Source organism: Marmota monax, unplaced genomic scaffold (genome assembly GCF_021218885.2).
Source record: "Marmota monax isolate L192 unplaced genomic scaffold, Marmota_monax_Labrador192_F-V1.1 WCK01_AAM20220418_F8-fsc00003, whole genome shotgun sequence".
Taxonomy (NCBI): domain Eukaryota; kingdom Metazoa; phylum Chordata; class Mammalia; order Rodentia; family Sciuridae; genus Marmota; species Marmota monax.
In genome coordinates, this window is record NW_026694084.1 from 22842288 (window position 1) to 22869395 (window position 27108).

Consider the following 27108-nt stretch of genomic DNA (forward strand, 5'->3'; position numbering starts at 1 on the left):
GTTGTAAAATGGCCAACAGCGTAAGGCAATTTCAGGTTACTAGTATTTGTTCATATACTGAGCTTTTAAAAATCTAGAAATTGCACATCAAAAGTGGGAACCATCCAAATGACCATTGAGGGTAAAAGGAAAAATGTGATATATTCATATAAAAGAATAAAGCAATAAAAAAAATGAACTAGAAAGGATGAGCCTCACAAACATAAGAGTTTAAGAAAAGAACATACAAAAGATACAGTGTCATTGCATTTATAAAGTTCAAAAAAAATTCGAATTCACAATGTATGTAAACCCAGCTAGTAGAACTAAAAAAGGATTAAGCTTCATAAAAGTAAAAATAGTAGTTAGTTCTAAAGGGGGAGGGGGTTGTGATCAGGCAGGAACCACTCAGGAAGATTCTGTGATACTATCATGTTCTTTTTTTTGACCACAGAAATGGTTCTGTAGATGTTTATAACTATTCATTAAGCTGTACATTTGTTTTATGTACTTCTCCTATCAATATCTTTTGCAATTAAAATATTTGTAAATTGAATATGGAAAGTTATATTTTTAAATGATGCGAAGATCTCAAACTTAATAAAGTATCCCAACATTTCTTTAAAAATGTGTAAATGGTACAGTTGCTTTCGATGACAGTCAGGCAGTTACTCAATTACATGTAGACTAACAATATGACCCAGTGATTTCATTCTAGAAATATACTCAAGAGAAATTAAAACATGATGTCCACACAATCTTTCATACAAATGTTTATTGCCGCCTTATTTACAATAGTCAAATATCCATCACCTGATGAGCAAACTGTAACACATACCTATAATGGAATACTACTTGGCCATAACAAGGAATAAAGCTATGGTACAAGATCAATGAAACATTATGTTTAGGGAAATAAGCCTGACACAAAAGGAAAACTATTGCATGATTCCACTTATGTGAGATACTTGGAAAAGACCAATTCATAGACACAGAAAATAGATCTGAGGTTACTAAGGGCTGGAAGGGACAAGAGAATGAGATGTTGCTTAATAACCAGTTTCTGTTTTGGATAGTGAGAAAGTTTTAGATAGTGGTGATGACTGTACAACATTGTGGATATAATTAATGTCTCCTAATCACTTTTATTAACTGTAAATAATTTATCAGAACAAAAATGTACATAATAAATGGATATTGATATGTACTATTGTGGGGCACCAATAAGAAAATAATAACATGAACACAGGAACTACCATTTTATCTAGCTGTCCCACTCCTCTATATTCAAAGGACTAAAAATCAGCATACTATAATAACACAGTGACATCGATGTTCATATCAGCTCAATTCACAATAGCTAAACTGTGGAAGCAATCTAGATGCCCCTCAATAGATGAATGGATAAAGAAACTGTGGTATATATACTCAATGGAATATTACTCAGCATTAAAAGAGAATGAAATTATGGCATTTGCAGGTAAATGGACGGACGTAGAGAATATCATGCTAAGCGAAGTAAAGCCAATCCCAAAAAAACCAAAGGCCAATGTTCTCTCTATTAAGTGGATGCTAATCCATAACAAGGAGCAAGGAGGCATGGGAAAAATGGAGGAACTGTGATTGGGCAAAAGGGAGAAGGGTGGGAGGGCATGAGGGCAGGAAAGATGGTAGAATGAGATGGACATCGTTACCCTAGGTACATGTGACTGCACATATGGTGTGACACTATGTTGTGTACAACCACTGAAATGAAAAGTTGTGCTGCAACTGTGTACAATAAATCAAAATACATTCTGCTGTCATACATACCTAATTAAAATAAATTAATTAAAATAAAATAACATGAACATATCCAAGAACAATCAAGGAATATGACATCTAGTGGCTTCATAATACCATATCTACCCCTCCCACATATGCTGATACATTCTTATCAATAATAATCTTATCACTTAATATCTGTTTAAAATTATTTCTACTTTCGCCACTATTACTAAAAATCGGTCATACCAATCTTTAAAGGAGACCAAGACCCAAATCCTTCTTCATACTGACCCTCAATTGATTTATTTATTTTTCTCTCTTTCTTACTATTCTATTTGCTTTAAGTGAAAGCAAAGAGCAGAAAAACCTCTGCTGTCCACTAGCAATAACTGCAGAAGTAATTGTTCTATTACTGAAAATATGACAGCATAAAGCAATCTGAATGAAAGGCCAATACTATGCAAAGGAAACAGCTCCTCATTTCCTTTATCCTTCCTACCAATAATAACACTTGTTGGAAATAAACTACAAAAAACCCCATAAAGTTTAAAAGTTCTAACAGCTGAAGCAGTCACTAAAAAGACTATACTAGCATACAAAAAGCTTATGAAAGGGAGTACTGGATTTATTAATCCTTTCAGACTGCTATAACATGACTTACACGGGGATCTCATTATAAATGTTTTTCTTATAATTCTCTATGTGTAAGAAAAATGTCTAATATCATTATACACATCAAGTATTCAAATATTAGTTCTGCTCTCTGTACTCGTTTTAAATAAAAATAAGTAAAAACAGGTAGAAAATGCTTTAAGTATATTGTTAAATAAATAAAAAAACATACTGCTCTCTTTGTAAACAAACACGAGAGCAAGTATCTCGTCTAAGTCCACACTAATTTTCACCCAAATCAGTGATCGTATGTATGTCTCTGAAAGAATGCACTCAACCCTAATGCTTATTATTTAGATAAGCTTTGTTGTTTTTTTAGATCAAAGCATCATTTAGTAGCCCCAGAGGAGATACAGTTTATTACATTACTAAGTTTGAAGCCAATTCCTAATGAGAACAAATGCTGGTTAAACTATTTTGTTTAGAACAACTTTCATTTAGAACAAATTTTATTTAAAGTTGTGTTAGAACAACTTTCATTTTCTGTGTATAACTAACAATCCATTTGTAGACAGCAATCATGATGTACACACACACCACAACTCAAGAAGCTAACAGTGTTTATGGATGACTCCAGTTTAAGACCAAATGTACCTATTTGTTTTGAATTACTCCCTAAGCCCTGCACACCTAGTTGTTCTGAGTGTCCATTCTTTTAGTTAACACGTACTAAATTATCTTGCCTAATATACCATATTTTTCAGTTATTTAAATTCTGCTTCAATACACCACCACCAAGATCTGTAAGAAAGGAACCTGAGAAATTCCCTTCTAATCGAAAAAAAAAAGGGGGGGGAAATATCTAAAGTTTTTATTTTTAATTAGGAGGAGGAAAGAGGAGGAGAAGGAAGATATACAGAAGTTCCCCTTTATCTGTAAAACACTAAATGGAAAATTCCAGAAATAATCTGTAAGTTTTAAAATTGCATGCTATTCTGAATAGCATGATGAATCTTGTATCACCCCACTCGTCCCACCTGGTACATTATGGCGCCTTTTGCCTGGTATATTCACATTGCATATGCTACCGGTTCATTAGTAAGTTACAGGACTGACTGTTGTGATAGCTGATACACTGTTATAATTGCTTTATTTTATTATTAGTTATTGTGGTTATTCTCTCACTGTGCCAATTTATAAATGAAACTGCATCAAAGGTATTTACATACAGGGTTCAGTACCATCTTGTACCATCTGTGATTTCAGGCATCCCTACTGAGGGTCTTGGAATGTATCACCCAAAGATGATAAGAGACTACTATGTACAAAATTTTGCAAGCACTCTTTAAAGGCTCACTAAAATCCAGCAAGTTTACCACAATTTCAATAATGTAAAATAAACTAACAGAAGGGAGAAAAGAACTATTCAGTTTATAAAGACTTAGCCAATATTCCTCTCAATGGCAAAAAAAAAAGACTATGTTACATATTTTTTCAGGATTTTGATTTTTTATAAAAGCAGCAATATGGTAAAGATCAATTACATATTCTGATATTCAGAAAAGATCATGTAGTCTATTAAGTTCAACTAAAAGTAATTATTGTTTTAAAACTGAACCTAACTGGAACTTAGGCAAAACATTTACAGAATGTTTTGGCACAATAAATGACTAAGACCTAATTACAACAGGATTCCACATCACAATTAAGGCGTACTCAGAAAAAGTATAATCTGTCCTCCAAAAAAAGAAACCCCATTCCTGTCATTTGCATTATATTTTTATCTTATATTGTGGCACTAAGACATTTATTTAAAAATAACTGTGTTCATATGATCATGCTTAATGAATCAAGTCTCTAAGCTAAAATATTAAAATAGTAGTGTGAAGGAAGAAAATCAAACCAGAGTAGCACTGTTTTGGGTACTTACCATGGAGTCAGAAGGCCACTATAAAATCAAGTTTCAGACACATCCCCAGCCAAATTTTCAAAAGCCTGCCTGCACACAGATATCTGGATACATGCTGACCTTTGGAATAAGGCTTAACTGCAATTCACTAGCTTTGGTTAACCACTTATTAAAACCACTGATGCCCTAGAATTACCTAGAGATTTAGACAATATCCAATCTCTTTCTTACAAGAAATTCTTTTTAAGATTCAATCACAATTCCTAAGGAAAAAAATCATCATATACCATGCAATTTTTAAATTTTGAATATGACCACCATTCTGTAAAATTTTAAGCACATCAAAAAGGCTGTTTGAATAGTTCTCCCAAATAGCAATCCTAATTAGCCCCAAATAAATGTAATTTTATTTGTTCTTCAGTGAGTTGATTTTAACTTTCTTAATATCATATGTGAGACACTGAGGAAACATTAGGCTTTCAACTCATTTATGACTCATTGAGAAATTATCTTTTTAATAAACCCCAAACTCTTCTGACATGAAGCTTAAATTAACTGTATCTTTATATCAATGCCATACTCTTTCTACTCCAGAATAAAATTAGTTTATATGCCAAAGTAACTTCCTAGAGAAGATTTCTTAAGGTCCAATCTTTGAATACTCAATAGTTCTCATCCACAAAAGCATACAATTAAGCAAAACTATTTTGTCTTGAGAACATTAACTAAGCTTCTGGCCTTCTGTGACAATAATGCAGCAACATATAAAGAAGTCAAAATGCTAAATTTTGTTGTGTTATGTAACCAAATAGGGCCGAAGTAGAACCAAAAATAAGAGTCAATGTTCAACTTATGGGAAACTACATTTTTAATCTTAAAACTAAGCCTCATTCTGACATTAGAAAATTTCATGTACTTCTTGTTCTTGACTATAAGCGATGGCCTACTAGAACAGTCTTTCTCAAAGTAAGGAGTGCTATTTTTCAAGGCTATTTTTTCTAGAAAAAAAAAAGTTTTAATCACTTTTCACATGGCACCATCCACATAATAATAAATAGAGAATCACAAGGCTGCACTGATAAGTGGATGCTGAATGTGGAGCTGGACAACCTGACAGACTAATTCACTAAGATTTCAACCTTGAGTTGGAAGCAAAAATAAGTCTTACTGTCAAGAGTCCATTGTAGCACAGTTTAAATGGAAATTTACACATATGCTTCACATAAATTTTTATCTTTTGAAGCCCTGATCCCAAGAAAAAGACTCAAAATACTGAAGTTCAATCAACAAACATGAAGTCATTTACACTAAAGACAAACACTAAGCATTAATTTACCAAGGAAACACCATGAAGGTATTACCATCTGAACGGGCCAATGCAAAAATTAATTATTTGATCACAGATAATTTTGAAATAAAAGCAAAAATCATAAAAGCTAAGTGAAAAAATAGTTAACCAACCCAAATGCTTATCAACACCAGTCAGGGCTGGCAAATTTGCTGGCTCTGCTTCTCTGTTCTACTACTTAAACGTTCCTAAGGAAAAGAAACAAAAGGGAATTCATTTCTTTCACCAGTTACCTTCTGAATTAAATTGGAATTGTTGGGATGACCACACCCTAGCCTACATCCAAGCTGTTGCTGCTGCTGCTCCTATTCCTCAAAGCCACTTTAAGATGTGAGATCCACTCCATGATGTCTCATACTTACTTTTACTCCCTTTACCTGGAAACTTCTGGCACAGCCTGTCTCTCTTTCTCTTTTGCCGGGCAGGGTATTGGGGATTGAACCCAGAGGCATTCTAAAACTAGGCTACATCCCCAGCCCTTTTTTATTTTGAGACAGTCTAAGTTGTCCAGAATGACACTGAAGTTGTGATTCTCCTGCCTCACTCTCTCCAAAAGCTGGGATTACAGATGGTTGGTTTGTTTCTTTTTCAGGGCCTAAACTTTTTATTTCCTCCTGTTAAATATTATCCTGTTTAAATTAAAGATTCCAAATTTCAACTTGCCCTGATTACTTTTAATTATACAATGCAAATTAGTATATTCAATAAATCTTGATCTTAAAATTTGGTAAGCATAATCTTCATTGATTAATTTAAATTATGCTCTAGGGGAAGACAGACCCTACATATTTTAAAAACCTCCAGGCATACAAGGAACTAATAGCTGTACCGAGTTCTTAACATCTTACCATTCATTAAGTGCTTACTAAAAGGAACCACTGCCTTAATGTTTTATGTGCATTCTTTATTAATCCTCAGAACAATCCTAAAGGATAGAGAGTACTATCATGCTCCAAATCAGATAAGATTAAAATGTACCTTGTGTGTTTAAATCCAGAGCCTATGGCTCCATCACTACACCACAGGACCACTATCATCACTGTTAGGTAGCTATTACTTAAAAATAATTATAACAGTATTTATTTTACCATGACTTTAACAAATAGATCAATTTTTTTAAATCTGATGATTAATTATTCAATAACTAAGATTTTTATATATATTGAATGATACATACACACACACACATATTCAAAATGGGTATAAGTTGAAATTTTCCAATCCTCATAAACCTGCCCCACAAATCACATTAACTGCCTGTCACAAATGCAAATTATCCCTTTACTCACTAGACATTCATTCTAAATTCAAATAATAATTTTTAAAATAGATACGAGCATTATCATGATACTCACAAAAGGACTTCATAGTTGCCCACTATCAATGGTATAAAAGCCAAACTCCTTAACTAAAATGATCACAACTTATATACACCATGTTGTAAGTAAAAGCTAAAAGACTTTGAATATGCCCTGCATCTGTGCCTACCTTTGCTTATGCAATAGCTCCTATTTCCAAACCTTTGTCCACCACAACCTGCTTCTCCACTCAAAGAAATCCTAAACTACTGGGTCAAGTACTTCTTCCTTCATGCTGCCAAACCCCAAGTTTTCACTGTTTAAGATTCTATTCTAGTAAGAGGTACAAAAGACACAGTGGGCATATCAGGGCAAGGGAGAGAGAGAGAGGTAGGGCTATTAAAATGGGTTCATATAAATTCTTACAAACACACACACACATTTTCACTTAGGTGAACTATGTTTCAATTTTCCAGCAACTTCTGTGATGAATAAAACACCAGGAATTTGACTCCTCTATGCTCAACAAACTTTTTATCTTAAATCTCTTTAAACCAACTAATTTAAACGAACACACAGGTGGTATGATTATTCTCTTCTAAGGGTAGGGTCTTTAAGATCAGTAGTAAATGACCATGTAGATTTTTTTTAATGAAAATAATAAAACAGAAGATAGAATATTTTAGCAGTCTTCAGTGGCCACTGATAAGTCTGGCCCTGTAATAAAAGATGCTTAAATTAACTGCCAGTGCAGAAAAGCAGGTTAAAAAAAAAAAAAACCTTCATCCATCACAGAATGGTGACAATGCAGCTGAAAGAAAAATATCAAAACAATTTATCCATAGTCTTCACTTTCCTCTTAAAGAAAAATCCTCTTTAATTTTTAGCTACTACTTAGTTAAAAAAAAAAAAAAAGTCAAATATAAATATGGCTTATTGTTCCTGCTGTTAGTGGTTGGTCAACCAGCATTCTCTTAAAGAAAAGCAAGATTCACAGTTAAGACACGGAGCCAGGAGGCATCCATAAGAAAAACTGGCATCTACTAAGAAGGTAAATTTAGTGTGGCTGGGGTTCAGAGAGTCCATTTATAATGTGAAAGCTAGGTTAAACATAACATTGGTACTTTAAAGCACCTTTTTTGAGAACTGGGAGGGAATTTTTCTATCACTGCTAATTTACTTACAAATTACATGCTTTCCCAAGTAAGTCCACCCTTCTAAATATAGTGTATGCCCAAGACATTCAACCAGCTATCTTTAATCACAAAACAGACTTCTGCTCTAAATTTACATTGTTAAAATGTTTTTTCTGATCAGTTCTTCTTCAAAAAGAAGAAAAAATACTTTTTTTTGCTAAAGTTAGGAAAGAATATATTCCTGAATTTCAAAAAAAATTAAAACAAATTACATTTTTGCATCACTTAATTCAAACACTGTTAATACTGCCCCACTACCTACCTATATGATTAAATTTAACTATTTTATGTTTGTAAGTAATTCACAATCTCCCCTTTTCAATTCAATCTATTTGATAAATATTTTACTGCACATTTAGCATATTCCACTGTTTGACATACAGAGGAAACAATAAATAAGTCTCAGTCCCTGAGCTCGATAAGCACCCTAAGAAGTGAATAATGAGTGAAAAGACACAGTCTCATCATCCTCATAATTCATAATATTAATTACTTGGGTATTTTTCATATATCTCTAGAAATTCTCTGATGTTCCTCTCACCAAGAGATGGAATTTAAATCCCCTTCTTAGTGCAGGCTGAATTTAGTGACTCACTTCTAAAGAACAGGGGATGGAAAGAGAAAAAGAGTAACTTTTCAGTGGAGAAACCTATTAATAACTGCCTAACCCAAGTGACCAAGGTTAACATCATCACTAAGACATTGCAAAATGATAAACCTCAAATATGATATAATGAGAGTAGGCACTTAGCTTGTATTCTTCCCCAAAATCCATAACTTCAATGTAATCGTAAAAAAATATTTGACAAGGCACTTAGCTTGTATTCTTCCCCAAAATCCATAACTTCAATGTAATCGTAAAAAAATATTTGACAAACCAAAACTGACAATGTATAAAATAGCTGACAAAAAATGTCAAGTTTAGGAAAAGACACTGAATAGAAGAGACTAAAAGATATGACAAGTCAATGCAATATGGTATTCTAGATTGGATACTGGAACAGAAAAAGATCACGAATGACAAAACTGGAGAAATCTAGATCAGGAAAGAATCTGTAGTTTAGTTAATGATGTTATATCAGTTCTAGTTTCTTAGTTTTGACAAATATACCATGGTTACATTAAGATGTATTAAGAGAAGCTGACTGAAGGAAGGGTATGCCAGAACTCTATACTGTCTTTGCAACTTCTGCAAATCTAAATTACTTCTAAATAAAAGCTTTAAGTGTATGTGTGTATACATTTCTTTCTGATATGTACCAGCGTGGTATAATCTATAAAAGCATGCAGCCAGGGCATGCATCAGGGACATGTGTGTGGAGTCTGCAGACAACATTTAAATTCCTCAACTATGACAAGGAGTAATTAATTAGCTGGGGTGCAGAAGATAGAACAGATAATCACTACAGAGTAGATAGATTTTGACTTGTGTGGTAAACCAATGGTTCAGTACAGCTGGCTGAACAGGTAGAGGAAAAGAGAATATTGTCAAGCAAGAGAAGGTCAGAAAGAAAATATAACCACACATCTTTAGGACCCAGCTCAAATCCCATGTAGATTAGATCAACCTTGCACTAAAGTGATGTCCTCCCCTAAAATCATTTCCTACACTAGTCATTTGGCCATAATTGTTTACCACTGAGTACCCCTAATCCAAAAGTACTACACTAGAAAAGCTCTGATAGACGAAAATGGGAGGGAGGGGATGTTGGGGATCAACTTGGGACCTCATGCACATTAGACAAGAACTCTAATAAATTACATCCTCAGGGGCTGGAGTTGTAGCTCAGCCCCTGAGTACTTGACTCATATTGTGAGGCACTGGGTTCATTTCCTAGCACCAGATATAAAGCAAATAAAATAAAGGTCCATCAACAAAACTAAAAAAATATTTTTAAAAAAATTACATCCTTAGCCCTGAAATTTGAAACTATTTTTTTCCCCGAGTGTCTTGTCAGTGCTCAAAAACATTTCAATTTTGGAGCATTTCAGATTTTGGAATTTCAGAGTAGGGATACTTAACCTAAGTTGATGCACATATTCAAAAAATACAAAAATATCCAAAGTCTAAAACATTTCTGGTCCCAAGCATTTCAGATAAGGAATATTTAACCTGTACTGACTTATGGTAAGTTTGTCACATTATTTAATTTTCTCTACTTAAATTTTACCTCCAAAAACAGATTCAAATAGGAGGAACCAGCCAGGTGTAGTGACACACACCTGTAATCCCAGCTGCTGGGAGGCAAGGCAGGAGTATCACAAGTTCAATGCCAGCCTCAGCAACTTAGCAAAGCCCTAAGAAACTCAGTGAGACCCCCATTGCTAAATAAAATATACAAATGTGCTGGGGATATAGCTCAGTAGCTAAGTGCCCCTGGGTTCAATCCCTGGTGAAAGGAGGGGGGAAAAAAGGAGGAACCGAGTTTCACATAACCCTGAAACTTATCTTACCAGTTTCTACCTTACATCATGCCTTGGACAATGTCTGACATAGTGGGGATTCAGTGGATAATAGATGTGTAATATAAACTAGTCATCAGAATATGGTATTAAGAAATCTGATTTAAGTAAGGTGAATCATGGAAAGGGTAGGGAACAATGGTACAAACATTTTCAAATTCAAGAATCAATGACAAAATTTTTTTATTTAAAAACTTTGGAAGTCACTTTAGGGGGATTAAGAACCAAAAAGACACAAATTGTTCTGCCTAACAGCATTTCCTTCTAACATTCTGATGCTCTGATCTCTTCCACCTCCTGACAATTAACAATCAACAAAAAGGTATTCTACAAGATGTTTAAGAGTACAGGATCTGCCTGGCCACAAGGGCACATACCTGTAATCCACCAACTCTGGAGGCTAAGGCAGGAGGATCACAAGTTTGAGGTCAGCCTCAGCAACTGAGCTAGCGATGTGGTCCAGTGGTTAAGCACCTTGGGTTCAATCTCCAGTACCAAAAAAAAAAAAAAGTACAGGATCTAGAATCTTGATTCCACACATAGTACAAGTGGCTCTCATATAAGCCTTAGTGAAATGGGAGTAATAATGGTTCTCATAAACGAGTGACTGGGATTAAATAAATGCATGCCAAGTTAAGTGTTCAACACAATGTTTGGCACATGACAAGTGATCAAAAAATGTCAGCAATTACAAGTGTGGTTGGAATGCTATCATTAACACTACATACTTGTGAAAGATGAAAAAAAAAGATTAGTGCCTCCTCCGTTGCTAACTTCTAGGTCTTTTTTAATTTACTTTTCAAAGATGTTTCTCAACTTAAGATAGAGAGAAAATTTCCTACTGCTATGCCCTTCTTAGTAGCTAGTAAGAAATACCTTAATAGATAGTAAAATTTTGATGCTACTATCAATGAAATGGCAGCTATTTTGTTCCTTAAAAAAAATAGTAAGGTTAGTAAACAAATATGAAGAAAAGGTCTTCAGGGTCAATAATCAAATAAACAGAACAACTACTGCAGAAAAAAAAAAAATCAAAGGAATGACCCTAACATTTCAATACTTCCTTTCCTAATTTTTAATTTTAAAATACTAGGCTGAAACATTTCAATTATGCAAGAGAAAAGCAAACTATTTAAGCCTCCTTTAGAGAAAATTATATCAGGCATTTTTTTCTTAATTTAAGTAATCTCATAGATTTTATGCCATGTACAGCTCTCACACTAGTTTATTCTAAGTCAGTGGCCAAAATGGTATTTATTCCAAATATAAGTCCAGACAACTCCTTTGTAATAAAAGGAGTTTTATTTCTACTTTGCAGTAGAAATCAATTACACAGATAACCCTTTATGCACTGTCCATGGGAAACATTGACTGCTGTTTCAAATATTCTTGATGTTGAAGTGATTAGCTACAATGACTATTCTCACAGAACTGTTAGTATATCCTAACCCATCCTTATAAATTTAAATATTCAATATTATTTCCAAGATGCTATAGTATATAAATAAAACAATTTCATCTGTGTGGAAAAGTTATCTATTAAAACAAAGAATATACATTAGTACACTATCCATGTTATTCAGATATTAAAATATAGTAATAAATACTATGAAAATTATTCAAATTGTTTCATCCAAAAGAGATGACTTTCTCATTTTTCAACTAAGGCATTCATGCCTCAATGATTCCTTAGGTCATAAAGATTCCCAAGATAATGTGAGAAGTCAGACAGTAGAGACTTTAACCAAGTGAACAAGGTCAGCATCACCAGTGATGTTATATAGGTATCATGTTCCCTGCCTGAGAGAATGTAATGAGACACTCCATAATGTGATTTTTTTCCTCCAAAAATCTGTAACTAGAGTCTAATCATGAAAAAATATCCAACAAATAGTTCTCAAAATTGCCCAGATAATGAAAAATTGTGGCAGGCCAGAAGGGGGCTAAAGAGACATGACAACTAGATGCAATGTAATATCCTAGGCTGGATCCTGGAAAGGCAAAGGACATTAATAGAAAAACTGGTGAAATCTGAATATAAATCTGGAGTTTAATATACTACAGTTATATAAGAAGATAATTCACTATGTCCAACATAATTCCAAAACAGTTTATTAAAAAAAACAAACCCTTTACTAAACTGATGGCTCCAGACACACTTGTGAAGGTTATCTAGCAGTCATGGATAAATTTTCTTGGCATTAACACTATAACCAATAAGACAATAACCAAGCTGGGTTTCCATAAATACTTCAAATATCAAATGCAACATCAGGCAGAAAAGTCCTAGATGAAGTCACAGAATCATAAAGAACATGACAGTCATGGATTTAGCTAGATTGCAAATAGCTTGAAATCCTTTACTAGCCAAATGCAACTTAACGAATTAAACCCAAATTCCTCTGAGGCTCTGTATGGTATAGTCCCTTGTTTCTCATTATTTATTCAGATAGACTGGCAGCCTCTGAAAGTTCCCAAACCATGTCAAGCTCACGTCTATGTCCTAGCTTTGTACTTGGTCTTCCTCTTCTTAACACAGCTTACTCTTTCTTTTTCTTCAGGTGTCAGCTGACTGTACCTCCTTCCTATTCAGGGACTCTTTCAACACCCTGTTTAAGGTAAGAGCACCACACTGCTCTTGTTTATCTCTTCTACAGTACTTAGAACAGCTTCTAATTACTTTGATCAGTTTAATGTCTCTCCTCACCTGTTCATAAGGTTGCCCCTCAATATACTGGCAGAGTACCTCAGTTGGCACTTGTTAAATATCAGTTAAATGAATGAATGAATTCAATAACTTGCAAAAACTATCCTTGAGACAGGGTACAACTGTCTAAGGAGTCCCATCTCAGGAATAGACCATTGTGTTTGAAGAGTGGAATAAATCTTTTTCACTTCTACTTCTATTGGTATATTTAGCTTTGTTCTTTGGGGCTTAAAAAAAGAAAAAAGATTAATCCATTCTCTAATGAACAGCCCTAAAAATATCAGTTTATATCTGTTTTATATTGATCATTCCACAATTTATATACTCCTAAAATCACCCAAACTTCTAAATTTAAAAACCTTAAGTATTTCACATTTTAGTAAAGCTGGTACTGTTGTTTAGTGTAGGAAAACCCCTGCTGGTTATCAATAGCTTACATTTATTGTATCCATCTGCTCTATAATATATACATACCATTATTACTGAACAGATGCTTTTTACAAAGTATTCAAAAGAGAGGGGATGACAAATTTAATTCTTCTAGAATGTCAGATATTAAAGCTATTTGATAAACTCTTAAAACATGAGGGAACACTTCAACTAAATCTTTTTTTTTTTTTTGTCATTTCGCCCCAACCCATCTCTAGTTTTATCTTCTCATTCTTGTTCCTAATTATCCTTCTGTTGTTTTTGATTTTATATGATAACATCTCTGCTGGAGGATCAAGAATGACTCAACTACCTTGAGTCTAAATTTCAGTTTCAAGTGATCAAAATTCTGCCAGGTACAGTGGCACACACCTGTAATCCCAGCAAATGAGGAATCTGAAGTAGGAGAATCACAAGTTGGAGGGCTGCCCCAGCAACTTAACAAGGCCCTGAGCAACTTAATGAGAACCTGTTTCAAAATAAAAAACAGAAAAGGCTGAGGATATAGCTCAGTGGTTAAAGCATCCTTGGGTTCCATTCCCACTACAAAAAAGAAAAAAAAAGTTCAGTCTTCTAGAACCTGACCCTATTATTTCAGCCCATTCTCCAAACCAAGTCTCTGTACCAATTGACAAATTCTGTGCATTTATTAATTTTGTTCCTAAATCTATTCTTTATATGAATTTATTTCCTGAATCAACTACATCTCTACAACTTAAAATACAACCCCTACTTTCCAAAAATAAGTTCCAAGCTCTCAGTAAGCAAACTTTGTGATACTCAAATCTTTCCCTATTTCTGATAACTTTTCTCCTTTGTCTCATTGGGGAAAATAAAGAGGCAATTGACTATCACTCCTATATATTCCTTTTACTACCAACAGCAAATCAAAAGAAAATCATTGCCAGGCACTGTGGTGCATGCCTACAATCCCAGCAACTTGGGAGGCTGAGGCAAAAGGACCCATACTAGCCAGATCCTGTCTCAAAATAAAAAAATAAAAAGGGCTGGGGAATGTAGCTCAGGGGTGAAGTGTAGCTGGGTTCAATCTCCAATACCAAAACAACAACAATGACAACAAAAAAAAGACTATTACTATTACATTTTTAAGTGCCTTTAACCAGGTACAACAGGATATGGAAGCTTTAAGCTAAAATCCTAACAATTTATAATAGGGTACTCAAATATCAAAATGGTGAAAATTAATGGGAACATAAATAAAAGTACAACACATTTTACATATAAATTTTCAGAATTACACTAAATGATTATTCCTATTATGCTAACGACAACTGTACCTTAAAATATTAAATCTTCCCTGTCTTCCCTTTACTAGTTGAAATAAATATTTATTTTTCTAAGCCAAAACATTCACTAAATACATAACAGAGATACTATTAAATACCTGTGAAAGACAATTTCTATAGTAAGAAAATTACTGAAAGGAAATTCTATTGATTTTGATGACTAAAAATTTCATTCATCTATATTAGGCTAACTTAAGTTTAAAGATTTCAAGTTCAAAGGCAAAGTGAGGCAATTTATCAAGCAAATTAAATTCTGTGATTAGTATAATTCATTCATTATGGGTGAAGTAGTTAAAAAATCTTTTCATGAATTTTCGAAGATGTTCATCAAAACCACTTAATACCAGCTGAAGAGAAACTGATAGCAGTAGTACATTCTCAAAACATGAAATATATATTTTAAATGCACATATTTATATCAAACAAACTTAATTGAATTATACCAATCATCCTTACAGTACTCCTCTACCATATGAAGTGTAATTATGATCCAAGCAAAAACTAAAAAGGAGCAATGTCAGATGAACCTGATACTCCACTGCTATGCTTTCAAGCTTTTAATTTTATGTTTAACAGGTTTTCTTGCTCTAAGGTTCTCCTAGCTGTTGAACTTGCACTTCCTCCAATTTTGGCTTGACCAGAGTCTTTCTTTTAAAAGATCTCTTCGCAAAGAAAAAAATTATGGTCTGAATCGCAAAGATGACAAGAAACCTTAGCAATTTAAATAGACAAGCCTTGAAATAATATTGTGATCAAAGTATCAAGCAGCCTAATAAAATCCAGGTGGCTCAGGCTTATCATATATGGTACTCATTACCACAATTGCACTATTTAATCTACTTCCTGGTGTCAAAAAAACTTTCTGTTATTAATTCCCCCAGTTATAGATCTGCTTAAGTTACCATGTTTGCTGATAAGACAACTCTTTGTTTAAAAAAAAAAAAATTAAAAAAAAGGAGTGGGACTCATTTTAAATGTTTTAGAACTAAAGCTATCCTTGCTAAAACCACAAACCCCACAGTGGCTTTGTACTATTAACCATCTATACATAGAGTTACATTAATTTCTAAGGAGGTACCAGATGATTCATGGTTAACACATTTTTGTAAGGGTTTACATGTTTTATCAAAAAAGCAACCATGTACACACAATAAGAACTGTTTTACAAATTTTTACAATTCAAGTAAGAGACACATCTGCCAACAAAAGTACACAGGTTAGATTCTGCCAGTTAATGCCTCTTACTCATATAAAACTTCATCACTGACATGTCCCCTGTTGGTTATAACTTTTCAAATTTTGAAGTAATTTTCCCATCGATAGATCCCATCTTTTTTTAAAAATAGTCGAATGTTCTCAGCAAATGTTTTACAGCATAATACGTTCCCAAGATTCTAGTTAAGCAAAGTAAAAATGCTGTAATTATTAAATCTACTACATTTGTCAAAAATTGGAACAGCAAAAAGATTATATTGAAAAAAAATCAAGAAAAAAAATAACAAAGGGAAGCTTGATTAGTTTTTCCTGCTAGATTTACCTGTCTCAACCACGGTACCATGACATACAAAAAGTAAATTGTGAGAGCTGTTCATAGTGTACACTTCCATTTTACAGATAGCTAGTTGTACTGGTTACAAAGGAAAGTAACTAATTGCTCAATGTTCCATGAGTGGCACCCAGTGTTCACATAGATTCCTTACAGCTAACGGATCCATTTCCTTTCCTTGCCCTTCTCTCAGAGTCATTCTGTTTGCCCAGATGGCAGAAACAGCAGATTGGGAGCATTGCACAACACACCACTTAACCATACTGTGTACTCAGTAAAGAAGGAAATTCACATGACAGGCTTTATCAGTATTGTCTGTTTAAATCATCTGCAAAACAATGTATTCTAGAAAGTCTTCCTGTATCATCAGTCAGGCACTGATTTCCTCAAGCAAAGTAAACCATCCATTCAAACTATTATTTGTAATTGCATTCAATGGCATTTAATAAGAACATATTTTCCCTTCCCTCCCTTACTCAGCCTAGTCTATACTTTCAATTAATCTCTCCATATCATGTACCAAATAATAGAGGCTATACTGATTCTCAGCAATTTAAGTGAGTTTAGAATGCCTGATCTGGCTGTATATATTCAACTATCAATAATTTTCTGATGACCTAAAATTTAGAACTGCACTTATGTTTACTGAATATCCTGTGTGTGTGTGTGTGTGTGTGTACACACACACACTCACACACAGGAAATTTTCTGAAATCCAGTGTTAAATTCAATAATCATTTGATTCTAGCTGTGCTGATAGCAAATGATAACACCAAGAAATAATATTTTAAATAAATACAATATGCCTACAAAGTCACAACTATAGGCATCTATACCACAATGTTCCGACAAAAATATAATTATGCAACCTTCCTAAAACTGTGTATTACATTTTAGATAGCCATGCTATAGGGCCTCTGGTTCTGAATGAGCCACTAATTTAACTTTAGGCTTCTCTTGGCCTCAGTTTTCTATTTGCTACAAGAATTACAGAAATTCTTATTGTGATCCATGTTGCAAATGTGAAAACTGAGGCTGAAGAGAACTAAGATTACAACTGGTGGTAAATCAGAACTTTAGTCAGAACTCAGCCTACATTTCTTTCTTTTTATGCCTTTTAGGAAAATTGCCAGATTTTTAAAAATTTTCTCAACCAAGAGCTACAATGTTATACACATATATACATTGTTTCCATAATTGGTTACTAGTTTTTTTTTTTTTTTTTTAATTTAGGCTTCCTATAAGAGGAGACAATCTTCCAAAAAGAAAAAGAAAATTTTTATTTAAAAATATGGATTCTGGTAAAACATCAGCAGAACAGTCTCACTATTAGTCACATCAAATATTTCCTAAAGGACCAGAGAAGAAACCCAAATATTCCTAACAGTGATCTTAACAGTTCATGCAGTGTCTGTACTGTCCTATTCCTCATTTTTATCACCGGAAAAAAGGACAACTAACCATTAAGGAATAATGCCACTATTATTCATACAACCCCTCAACTTCTTCTAATACTGACTTTTTTTTTTTTTGGGGGGGGGGAGTGCTAGAAACTGAACCCAGAGTTTCACACATGCAAGGCATGTGCTCTACCACTGAGCTACATCCCCAGCCCCTAAAACTGAATCTTTTTAATGTTTTATGTCACCTGTGTTTTCAGCATGGAGGTAGGGTGGTGGTGGTGGTGGTGGTGGTGGTGAAGGAGAAGTTAAAATTTAAAATTGTAAGGAGAAATAATTTATCTAACGAGGGGTCTTAGTCATAGATTTTTACACTGTCTGAATATACTTAAAGCAATGGAAGCTGCTACCAAGTGAAAATGAATAAAAAATATAGTTTTCATATGAAAACAAAAAACAGACAAATTTATAAATTTTCAAAACCAAAACTACAAAACAAATATACCAAGAATAATTCGAATTTCAATCTTGAAGACATATAGATCTGTAGGTATGCATTTACAACCTTAACTCATTCTCTAACTACATAAATATATTTTAGACACCTTCATTTGCATAACAACTTAATTTTCATTTGTTATTTGATTCACTAATATAGTGCACCATCAATTCACCCATGTTTCAAATCAAGTACACTACTTAAAACACCTAACGTTATTTAAATAACAAGCATTTTTAAGAATAGCCATAAAAAGAGATACAGGTAAGCAACAGCCAGTGAAAGAGCTTGGTACTTAATTTCATCTCAAATATGGGTTTAATGAATAAACAATAAAGAAAAAGCCTAGCACAGTAGTGAAGCATGCCTATATTCCCAACTACTCAAAACACTGAAGCAGAAGACTGCAAGTTTTAAGGCCAGCCTGGGAAACATGACAAGACTCCCATCTTAAAGAAAGTCTGAAAGATGGAGCTCAGTTGGTAGAGCACCCTGGGTTCAATCTCCAAAACTGAAAGACAGGGGCGGGGGGCACAAAAGAGAAGTTAAAGTCAGAGCAGAGGAGCCTGGAAACTACAAAGGCTGAGGAAAATTGACATAAGATTACTGCTGCTACTGTTACTACATTGCTGAGACTATCAGGCCAAAAGTCCAAAGAGTTCCACTTAGAGTTGTGCTGCCAGAATCCAACTTAGAGTTGGATACTGGCACACAAATATGTCTCTGAAAGGTCATCACCTATCTAATTCTATAAAACAGAAGCAAGATAAAATTATTTCTGCAAAGATGACTGAAATACTTTTATGATCCTCTCATCAATCAAGTAGGTAAGAAGGTTTGTCTATATACTAAAACATGAGGTCTGCAGGCTAGATATTAGAGGGGGAGAAAAATGTGCATAAGAAGGAGGAGATATGAAGTTGCATTATAAATTTACACTGTTATATTGTTTCTAAAGCTATGAAAACTTCAATTAGAGAAAAACAAATATAAATCAAACAGAACACTTCACTGGCATGGCTAAGATATCACTTTGGAAATATAGCATTCGCATTAAAAACATCTAATCTAATTATGAATCCATAAGTTTTTAAAACTTGCAGATTAGGTAGTATATTTAGTTGAAGGAGTGAAATTGGGCGGCACTTCTGGGCAAATAGGAAGCGAGCCTGAACTTGTTCATTAGGAAAATTTGGGGGAAAAACAGAAATGATTTTTGGTTACATACTATAACTGTGGTTTTCTAATATTTTAATTAGTGTTAAATAATTCATTTTTAATAGTCATTACATTACCTTGAAGTTTAATAGTAAACTCAAACATCTTTACCTAAAGTTATTGTAGGTCAAAAGTAAGATAGTTTTTATTCAATTAAAATTTAAACCACTGGGAACAGTAATTTAAGGATTATATTTTTAGACTTGGGAAACTTAGGAATTTTAAATACTATTTAAGTACTGTATCCACCTGTAATTTTCAAATCTTACAGTATTACTTTAAGTCTGCACAAAATTTGAACAGGTTTTACTTGGCTTCTTTCCAAACCATAGCACTTACACTTTGGGGACCAAGGGAGAGAATAGTGTAAAGCACTTTAATTTCTTTAAGCAGAAAAACCTTTTACCTTGACCACATTTTCAATAGTGTATCCTTCCATTCACAGGAATTTCTCAACTCATTAAAACAAAACAATAAAAGGAACAACTAAATTTTAAAACATGAAATAAATGCAAAAACATTTTTGAGACTTTTTAAATGAATTTAGACTTTACTCCTATTCTTTTTATTTAAAATCTTGAAATATCTAAACTAAATGAATAAAAAAAAGACATAAATATATTAGAACTAAAGCTTCATATGTGGATTTTGCTTCTCATATTTCAATCACTTTTATGAACACAAAACTAGATATTTAAGTTGAAATTTCAACTCACAAACTGAAGGATTTAGGCATGATCAAAATAATTTAACCAAATAGTAATCTAAAGTTTACTGCCCTGAATGAACCAGTAAATCATTAAATGTGAATGGTTTAATATTTTCAAAATACCACCATAACTAACAACAAAAAGATCAGTACCAGGGGAGTACAACTCAGTAGATTCTCTCTAATATCTGCCTATGTGGTTTCTAAAGTGAAGTATTTACTAAATATCTAAAATTTATTAGTCATTTTATTAAATATTTTAAATAAAGCTTACTACACTATGGATCCCAAGTTTCAATAGACACTAACATTATTCAGGAGTCCTTTCATTTATCAAAAGAGCACTATATAACTTTCTCTACCTAGATGCTAGAGTAGCAGCAATATTTAAAAAATATTATCAAAGAATATAATTACGTCTGAACAATAAAGATGATAAATCAAACGTACATATTAATTTGTTCTTTATTTCTAGGGATGCTTGTGCTACTTATAAAAGTCCAGAAAAGTGAATAATTAAAATAAACTTGCAAGACATAACTTAAAATTGCAACTGACATCCATTTACAAAAACCAAATTTTACTTCTCCTGTGAAGGTATAACAAAAAAGGAGTTCATAGCTGATGTGTGTTTCCATCATTTTTTTCCTATCTTAATTCTGCCTCACAAATTTTTATTTACACACTTGTCTCTCTCACTTAAAATCTTTCAAGGCAGTAACCAGAATTTGGAATCTTTGTAACTTTTCCACTATCCACTCAATATAATTTGCTGGATAAACACAAAACTGAATTATGGTAGGCTTAAATTTTTTTCTGAGATACTTGAAACATTTTATCCTCCCTTCACTGAATGCCTGAGGTCACTAAGTAAAAACGTTCCTATTCTTCAGTAAGTTCAAAGAAATACCCTGAAACTGTCTGTATATAATTTCTAATATTTCTACCAAGAACAGCTCTTTTTAAAAAGTGCAACAAAACAGACAGGGTCTTTGTTTGTTTGTTTGTTTTTAACAGATCGCAATGATCACTGGCTAATCATACAAATGGGAATAAGAAAGTTAACATTACATCTTTCCACAAAATGTCCCCATCTGTCCAAAAAGTATGGAAAGCTTTCTCTGTCCTGACTCAACTCTTCCCTGAATTCAAAAGCAATATAAAGTCAAAATACTACTCATCAGCTAAGTTTCAAGCAATTTTACCCTGGATGTGGACTTTGTGCAAATTAAGAACAAAAAGAAAGGAAAGAGATACCTGAAGTAGCAGGTAATTAAGCATAGATTTTTCTCCCCAACATAAATATGGCTTACTTATGTAGAATACAGCAAATAATAAAACTACACAAACTTACTCTCCAAACTCAGTTATACAAAAATAATATTTATGTTGTTGGGGCTGGGGTTGTGGCTCAACAGTAGATGCTCACCTAACATATGTGAGGCCCTGGGTCCGATCCTCAGCACCACATAAAAATAAATAAATAAAATAAAGGCATTGTGTCCAACTACAACTAAAAAATAATATTTATGTATGGAAAACAACTCTGAATACATCTTATTTCAATTCATATTTGCCAAAGCATATTTTAGACCCGTTTTAAGATTCTATAGTGCTGCTTTCCTTTTGAAAGCTTAATGATAACAACATAATGTGCAGAACAGTTTACACTAGTATTTCTTACTCTAACACCAAACTTAATAAAAAATAAAACAATTTCTCCTACTGAAAATTTACCCCAAAAAATAAAAACTGTGTGTATGTATCACTTCAATGTGTTATCAATTAAACATGCTGCAAACATCAATACTAAGTTAGGCATCATTTCATTCCCCCAGCTGCATTTCAGTAGCATAATAGCATTCATGCTTCTTCTTGAAGGTCTACTTTGAGGGCCAAGGATCATCCTTTAGGACTAACTTAAAGCATCCAAAATTAAAAAGAGAAAAGTGTTCACTCCAAATATATTGCATAAGATTTGGCTCTTATGGAGAAAAAAAAAAAAAAAGCTTCTTATATCACCTGCCATATTAAATTGATTCAATCTGCTAACAAACAAGACAGTGAGTTATTGAATCTGTGTTTAATTCAGTGCACTTTATAACATATTTAAAGAATTCAGTTGTATAAAACAGTATCTGAATCTTATCAGATGAAAATATTTTTCCCTTTTAGCAAGCTTCGGATTGCATGTCTGAGAAAACAAATTAGTATCCAGTTCTCCTAAGCTTGATAATAGTGCCCTCTAATGGGAATTTTAATATGAGTTTTTCTGCTCATTTTTTAAAAGCATGTATTCTCTAACATGAGTAAATTATCTCAATTTCAACTAGAAAGGAAATTATGTAGCATAAAAGTTTACCAGGATTTAAACCAAATTTCAGAATTACTACATTTTACAAACCACAAGTTGTGAATTAATAAAGAGAAAAACAAGAAACTTCATACCCCAACATTTTTCTAGGTTTTGAATCAATTTATACAACATAATCCAGTCAGCACTATACAGGTAACCCTATAAGGGAATTATCTTTCTCACTGTTTTTGGTACTCTGTAAGTGAGCAATGTGCTAAATGAATTACAGAGTTAGACCACAGCAGTTCAGAAGTTATTCAGTACCACGATTCCTGACTGAAGGAAGTGATGAGATCCTCACTCAAATATTGTGCTCATACCAGTACCTTTCCATAACACCTAGTCACAATTTTCCAACTATGAATTTAATGCCTTCTTCCCTATTATCTATAGATGGTTCCCCTAAATATTAAAATTCAATAATGTAGCTTTATAAGAAAAATATACTAAAATTAAAGCAAAAACCAACTATTCTGATACTTCCCATGTTTGCCAGTGAAGCAAACACCCAATAACACAGTATTTTCCTTTCAGTGTTCACAATATAGTCTAGATTCAGTATATATATATTCAAAAAGCAATATATAGAAGAAATAAAAATACACAAAAAAGCGTCTATTTATAATCCTTTAACAGACAAGAGAGGGAGAATATAAAGATATGTATTAATCATAGGTGGTCAAACTTCAAGAATCACAAAGCTTGTGATTTGGCTTGGGATCCAAAGGATCACTGTTAGAACTACTCAACTGTTCCACATGCCACTGCAGGAGAAATACAGGCACAGAAAATAAAATAATGTGCACTGTTCCAATAAAACTTTATTTACAAAAGCAGGCCCACAGATCAGTTTGTCGACCCAATTTAAAATATTTGCTAACATTTCATTTGCATCACAGATTTAAAATCTCCTCTTTACAATAAAGCACCAAAACAAAATGGGGAAAAAAATAAAACCTCATACCCCCGTGGTGTGGGGGGGAGACTAAGCAACTATATAATTACTAAAATTCTAAAACATTCCCCTAAATAAATACTGATTTAAAGGGTATAAAATAATGGAAAAGCAAAGGGCAAAATGGTAGGCCTTTTTCAGGATATAAAATAATCAAACTGTAGGCCTATTCTAAAATACATTTTTATAATAAAATGTTTGTTTCATCTAGATTTGATTTTTTAAAAATCCAGTCATTGCATTCTAATGCACATTAAGAGAATAAATGGCTTAGGTGAGAGAACCTAAAATCTAAGTCTTTTGCCAAAGGCTATGAAGAAATACAGGGAACTATACTACATTTTCCACATGTACAGGACAGATGGAAAATCCCAGTTCCTAAAGGTAAAATCATGAAAAGCAAATTTACTTGTTTTGCACAAAAAGTGGATTTCAGATACAGACTCATGCTGCCCTACATTCAATATTTCTCTAAGTCTAAGAGCAACATACTATAGTGGAAAAATCATAGGATTTAGACCAGGCAGTCACAGGGTTTCAATCCATACTCTACTGATTTTTACAATGATTTTGGACAAGTTATTTATATCACTAAATATTGGTTTCCTAATACAGAAAATGGGTTTGAAAAAAACTGTGCAGAGTAACATCTTATTATAGGAAATATACCGATTGTACACAATACACACTGCATAGTTATTATCTAATGCTCTCTCCTTATCTCAGGGCTATTGAAAAAAATTTTAATGAGGTGAGTTGTTTTGTTTTTTGTTACTAGGGGATTGAACCCAGGAGCACTTAACCACTGGCCACATCTCCAACCCTTTTTATTTTTTTTATTTTGAGATAAGGTCTCGCTAAGTTACTTAGGGCCTTGTTAAATTGCTCAAGCTAGCTTTTAACTTGTGATTCTCCTGCCTCAGATGAGTCACTGGAATTACAGGTGTATGCCACCATACATAAGCAACTATATAATTACTAAAATTCTAAAACATTCCCCTAAATAAATACTGATTTAAAGGGTATAAAATAATGGAAAAGCAAAGGGCAAAATGGTAGGCCTTTTTCAGGATATAAAATACATGGCTTTAATGAGCTTCTTAAAGTATATGTTAATCAATTATCTCAAACTTATGAAAGATTAACTTCCAATGATCACTATCTAAAATAGTCAACATATTGTTGTTTATTTGCCATAACTGCACTAAACATTATTTCTCCTTCATATTCTAAACCAAGAATTTTATACCAATAATAATAAATACCTGAAAAAAACTGTGTAACAGTTTTTTTTTGTTTTTTTTTAAACAGAAAACTGTGTAAGCTATTTTGGTATGGCATCCACTCCCATCAAGTAACAAAACAAGTCACTTCAAGTAAAGCTCTTATGTTTCTTTCCTGTAAACCAAAGAAATTGCATCAATAATTGCTAGTCTTCCAGTCCTAAGTTAATGATTATTGAATTATAAATAAGCATCCCCAGATATATGTTGTTGGGTAGGAAAATAAGAGATATCCTAATACCACCAGAATGGACTGCACAGGAATCTCAACCTTAATTGCACAGGAGGTATAAACATACAGTAATTCAGATCTAAGTATGGCCATTTCGGGGGAAAAAAACATAAAAGATGTATTCTACACAACCATATTAAAAATCAAGTACTCAAAAACAAAAATAATCTTAGTTTTTAGAGGTATTATTCAAATGAAAACTGATTTGCACACAAATTACAATATCAAGGGTACTATAACCTTAGCAAAAATATACTTGAGGCATAATGAAGATGTTAAGTCAAATGAAATAAATAACATTTTATCAATTATAAAAAAAAATGAAGAGGAAATTAAGAAAACAAGCCAATTTATAGTAGCATCATAAACACAATATTTACAAATACACTTAACCAAAACAGCAAAGACTTGCCAATACTAGTCAAAGCAACCTACATATCCAATGCAATCCCAATGATATTTTTCATAGGAATAAAAAAAGACATCCTAAAATTCATATGGCATCTCAAAGAACCTTGAACAGCCCAAACAATTTCCAATAAGAACAAAACTAAAGCCCTCATACTTTCTGATTTCAAAAAAGTTTCATTAGAGGGCTGAAGTTATGGCTCCATGGTAGAGTGCTTGCCTCGCACATGTGAGGTACTACGGTTTGATCCTCGGCACCACATAAAATAAATAAATAAAATTAGTGTGTTCATCTACAACTAAAAAAACATATTTAAAAAAAAAGTGTCAGGGGCTGGGATTGTGGCTCCGCGGTAGTGCACTCGCCTAGCACATACGAGGTGCTAGGTTCCTCAGCACCAGATAAAAACAAATAAATAAAGGTATTGTGTCCAACTACAACTAAAAATAAAGTTTCATTACTAAGTTGCAGAAATCCAAAGTGTCATGCTGGAATAAAGACAGACTATTAACCAATGCAACGCCAACAGACATTCCAAAAATAACCCCTGGCATAGGGTTGATCTTCACCCAGGGTACCAAGGCCTCTAAACTGAAAAGGACAGTCTCTTCAACAAATGGTGCTATAAAAACTGGAATACATATGCAAAAAAATGAAGTTGGACATTCCCTTGCACTACACACAAATTTTTCAATAGCAAAACCCATCATTATGTTCAACTATAACACACCAATTAAAAAATGGAAAAAATTATTCAAAATGGAAAGACCTAAACTTAAAGATTTGAAAATTAAATTCATAGAAGAAAATATGGGAAAAACTTCCTAATACTAGATTTGTCTATTTTATTTTTAGTTATTATTGTTAATCTCTTACGTGACTAATTTATAAATTAAACTTTGTCATTTGCATGTATGTATGTATACTATCTGCAATTTCAGACATCCACTGGGAGTCTTGGAATATACATCCTTTAAAAATGAGATGGAGATTACTATATTACAAATGAGAATTACAAACTCCAATTAAGAAAGGCAAAAGTAATCAATATTTTTATTTAAATTTCATTTCCCAGAATTTGTATAATTTTTCCAAGAAATTCAAATCAAGTGATTTAGGTTCACTTGACTTTCTCAACAATGGTTAATCAAAGTTTACACTGAGAATTGTATTAACAAGCATTTGTACAAACTGCAAAGACACAAACTTGAAATGAACATCTTTACCTTCATCAAACTCAGCATCATCCTCTGTGTGCTGGGGGAAAGGAAAGCAGTTGGTAATTTCAAGCCGATCTTCTACAACTAGGCCCAAAAGCACTCCTTGAACAACCTCAGTTCCTTGTCCTTCTTCTTGATAATGTTTTATTATCTTTAATACTACCTAAAAGAAAATACAGAAGGGAATTTAAAAACCATCCCTAGTTTACATTTCTTTTTTTTCCCTCTTAAAAAAAATCTAAAATTATTCTACTGTGTTTGCAAAG

At 33.1% G+C, this 27108-nt stretch overlaps 1 protein-coding gene across 1 annotated transcript in view; it reads right to left on the minus strand.

The window, feature by feature from the left end:
* Positions 1-27108, minus strand: part of Eif3h (eukaryotic translation initiation factor 3 subunit H) — a 90047-nt gene that overhangs the window by 43095 nt on the left and 19844 nt on the right. Inside the window, exon 2 of the mRNA XM_046464670.2 lies at positions 26849-27005. Within this exon, the coding sequence (XP_046320626.1) occupies positions 26849-27005 (157 nt within the window). The remainder of the gene's footprint in view (positions 1-26848; positions 27006-27108) is intronic.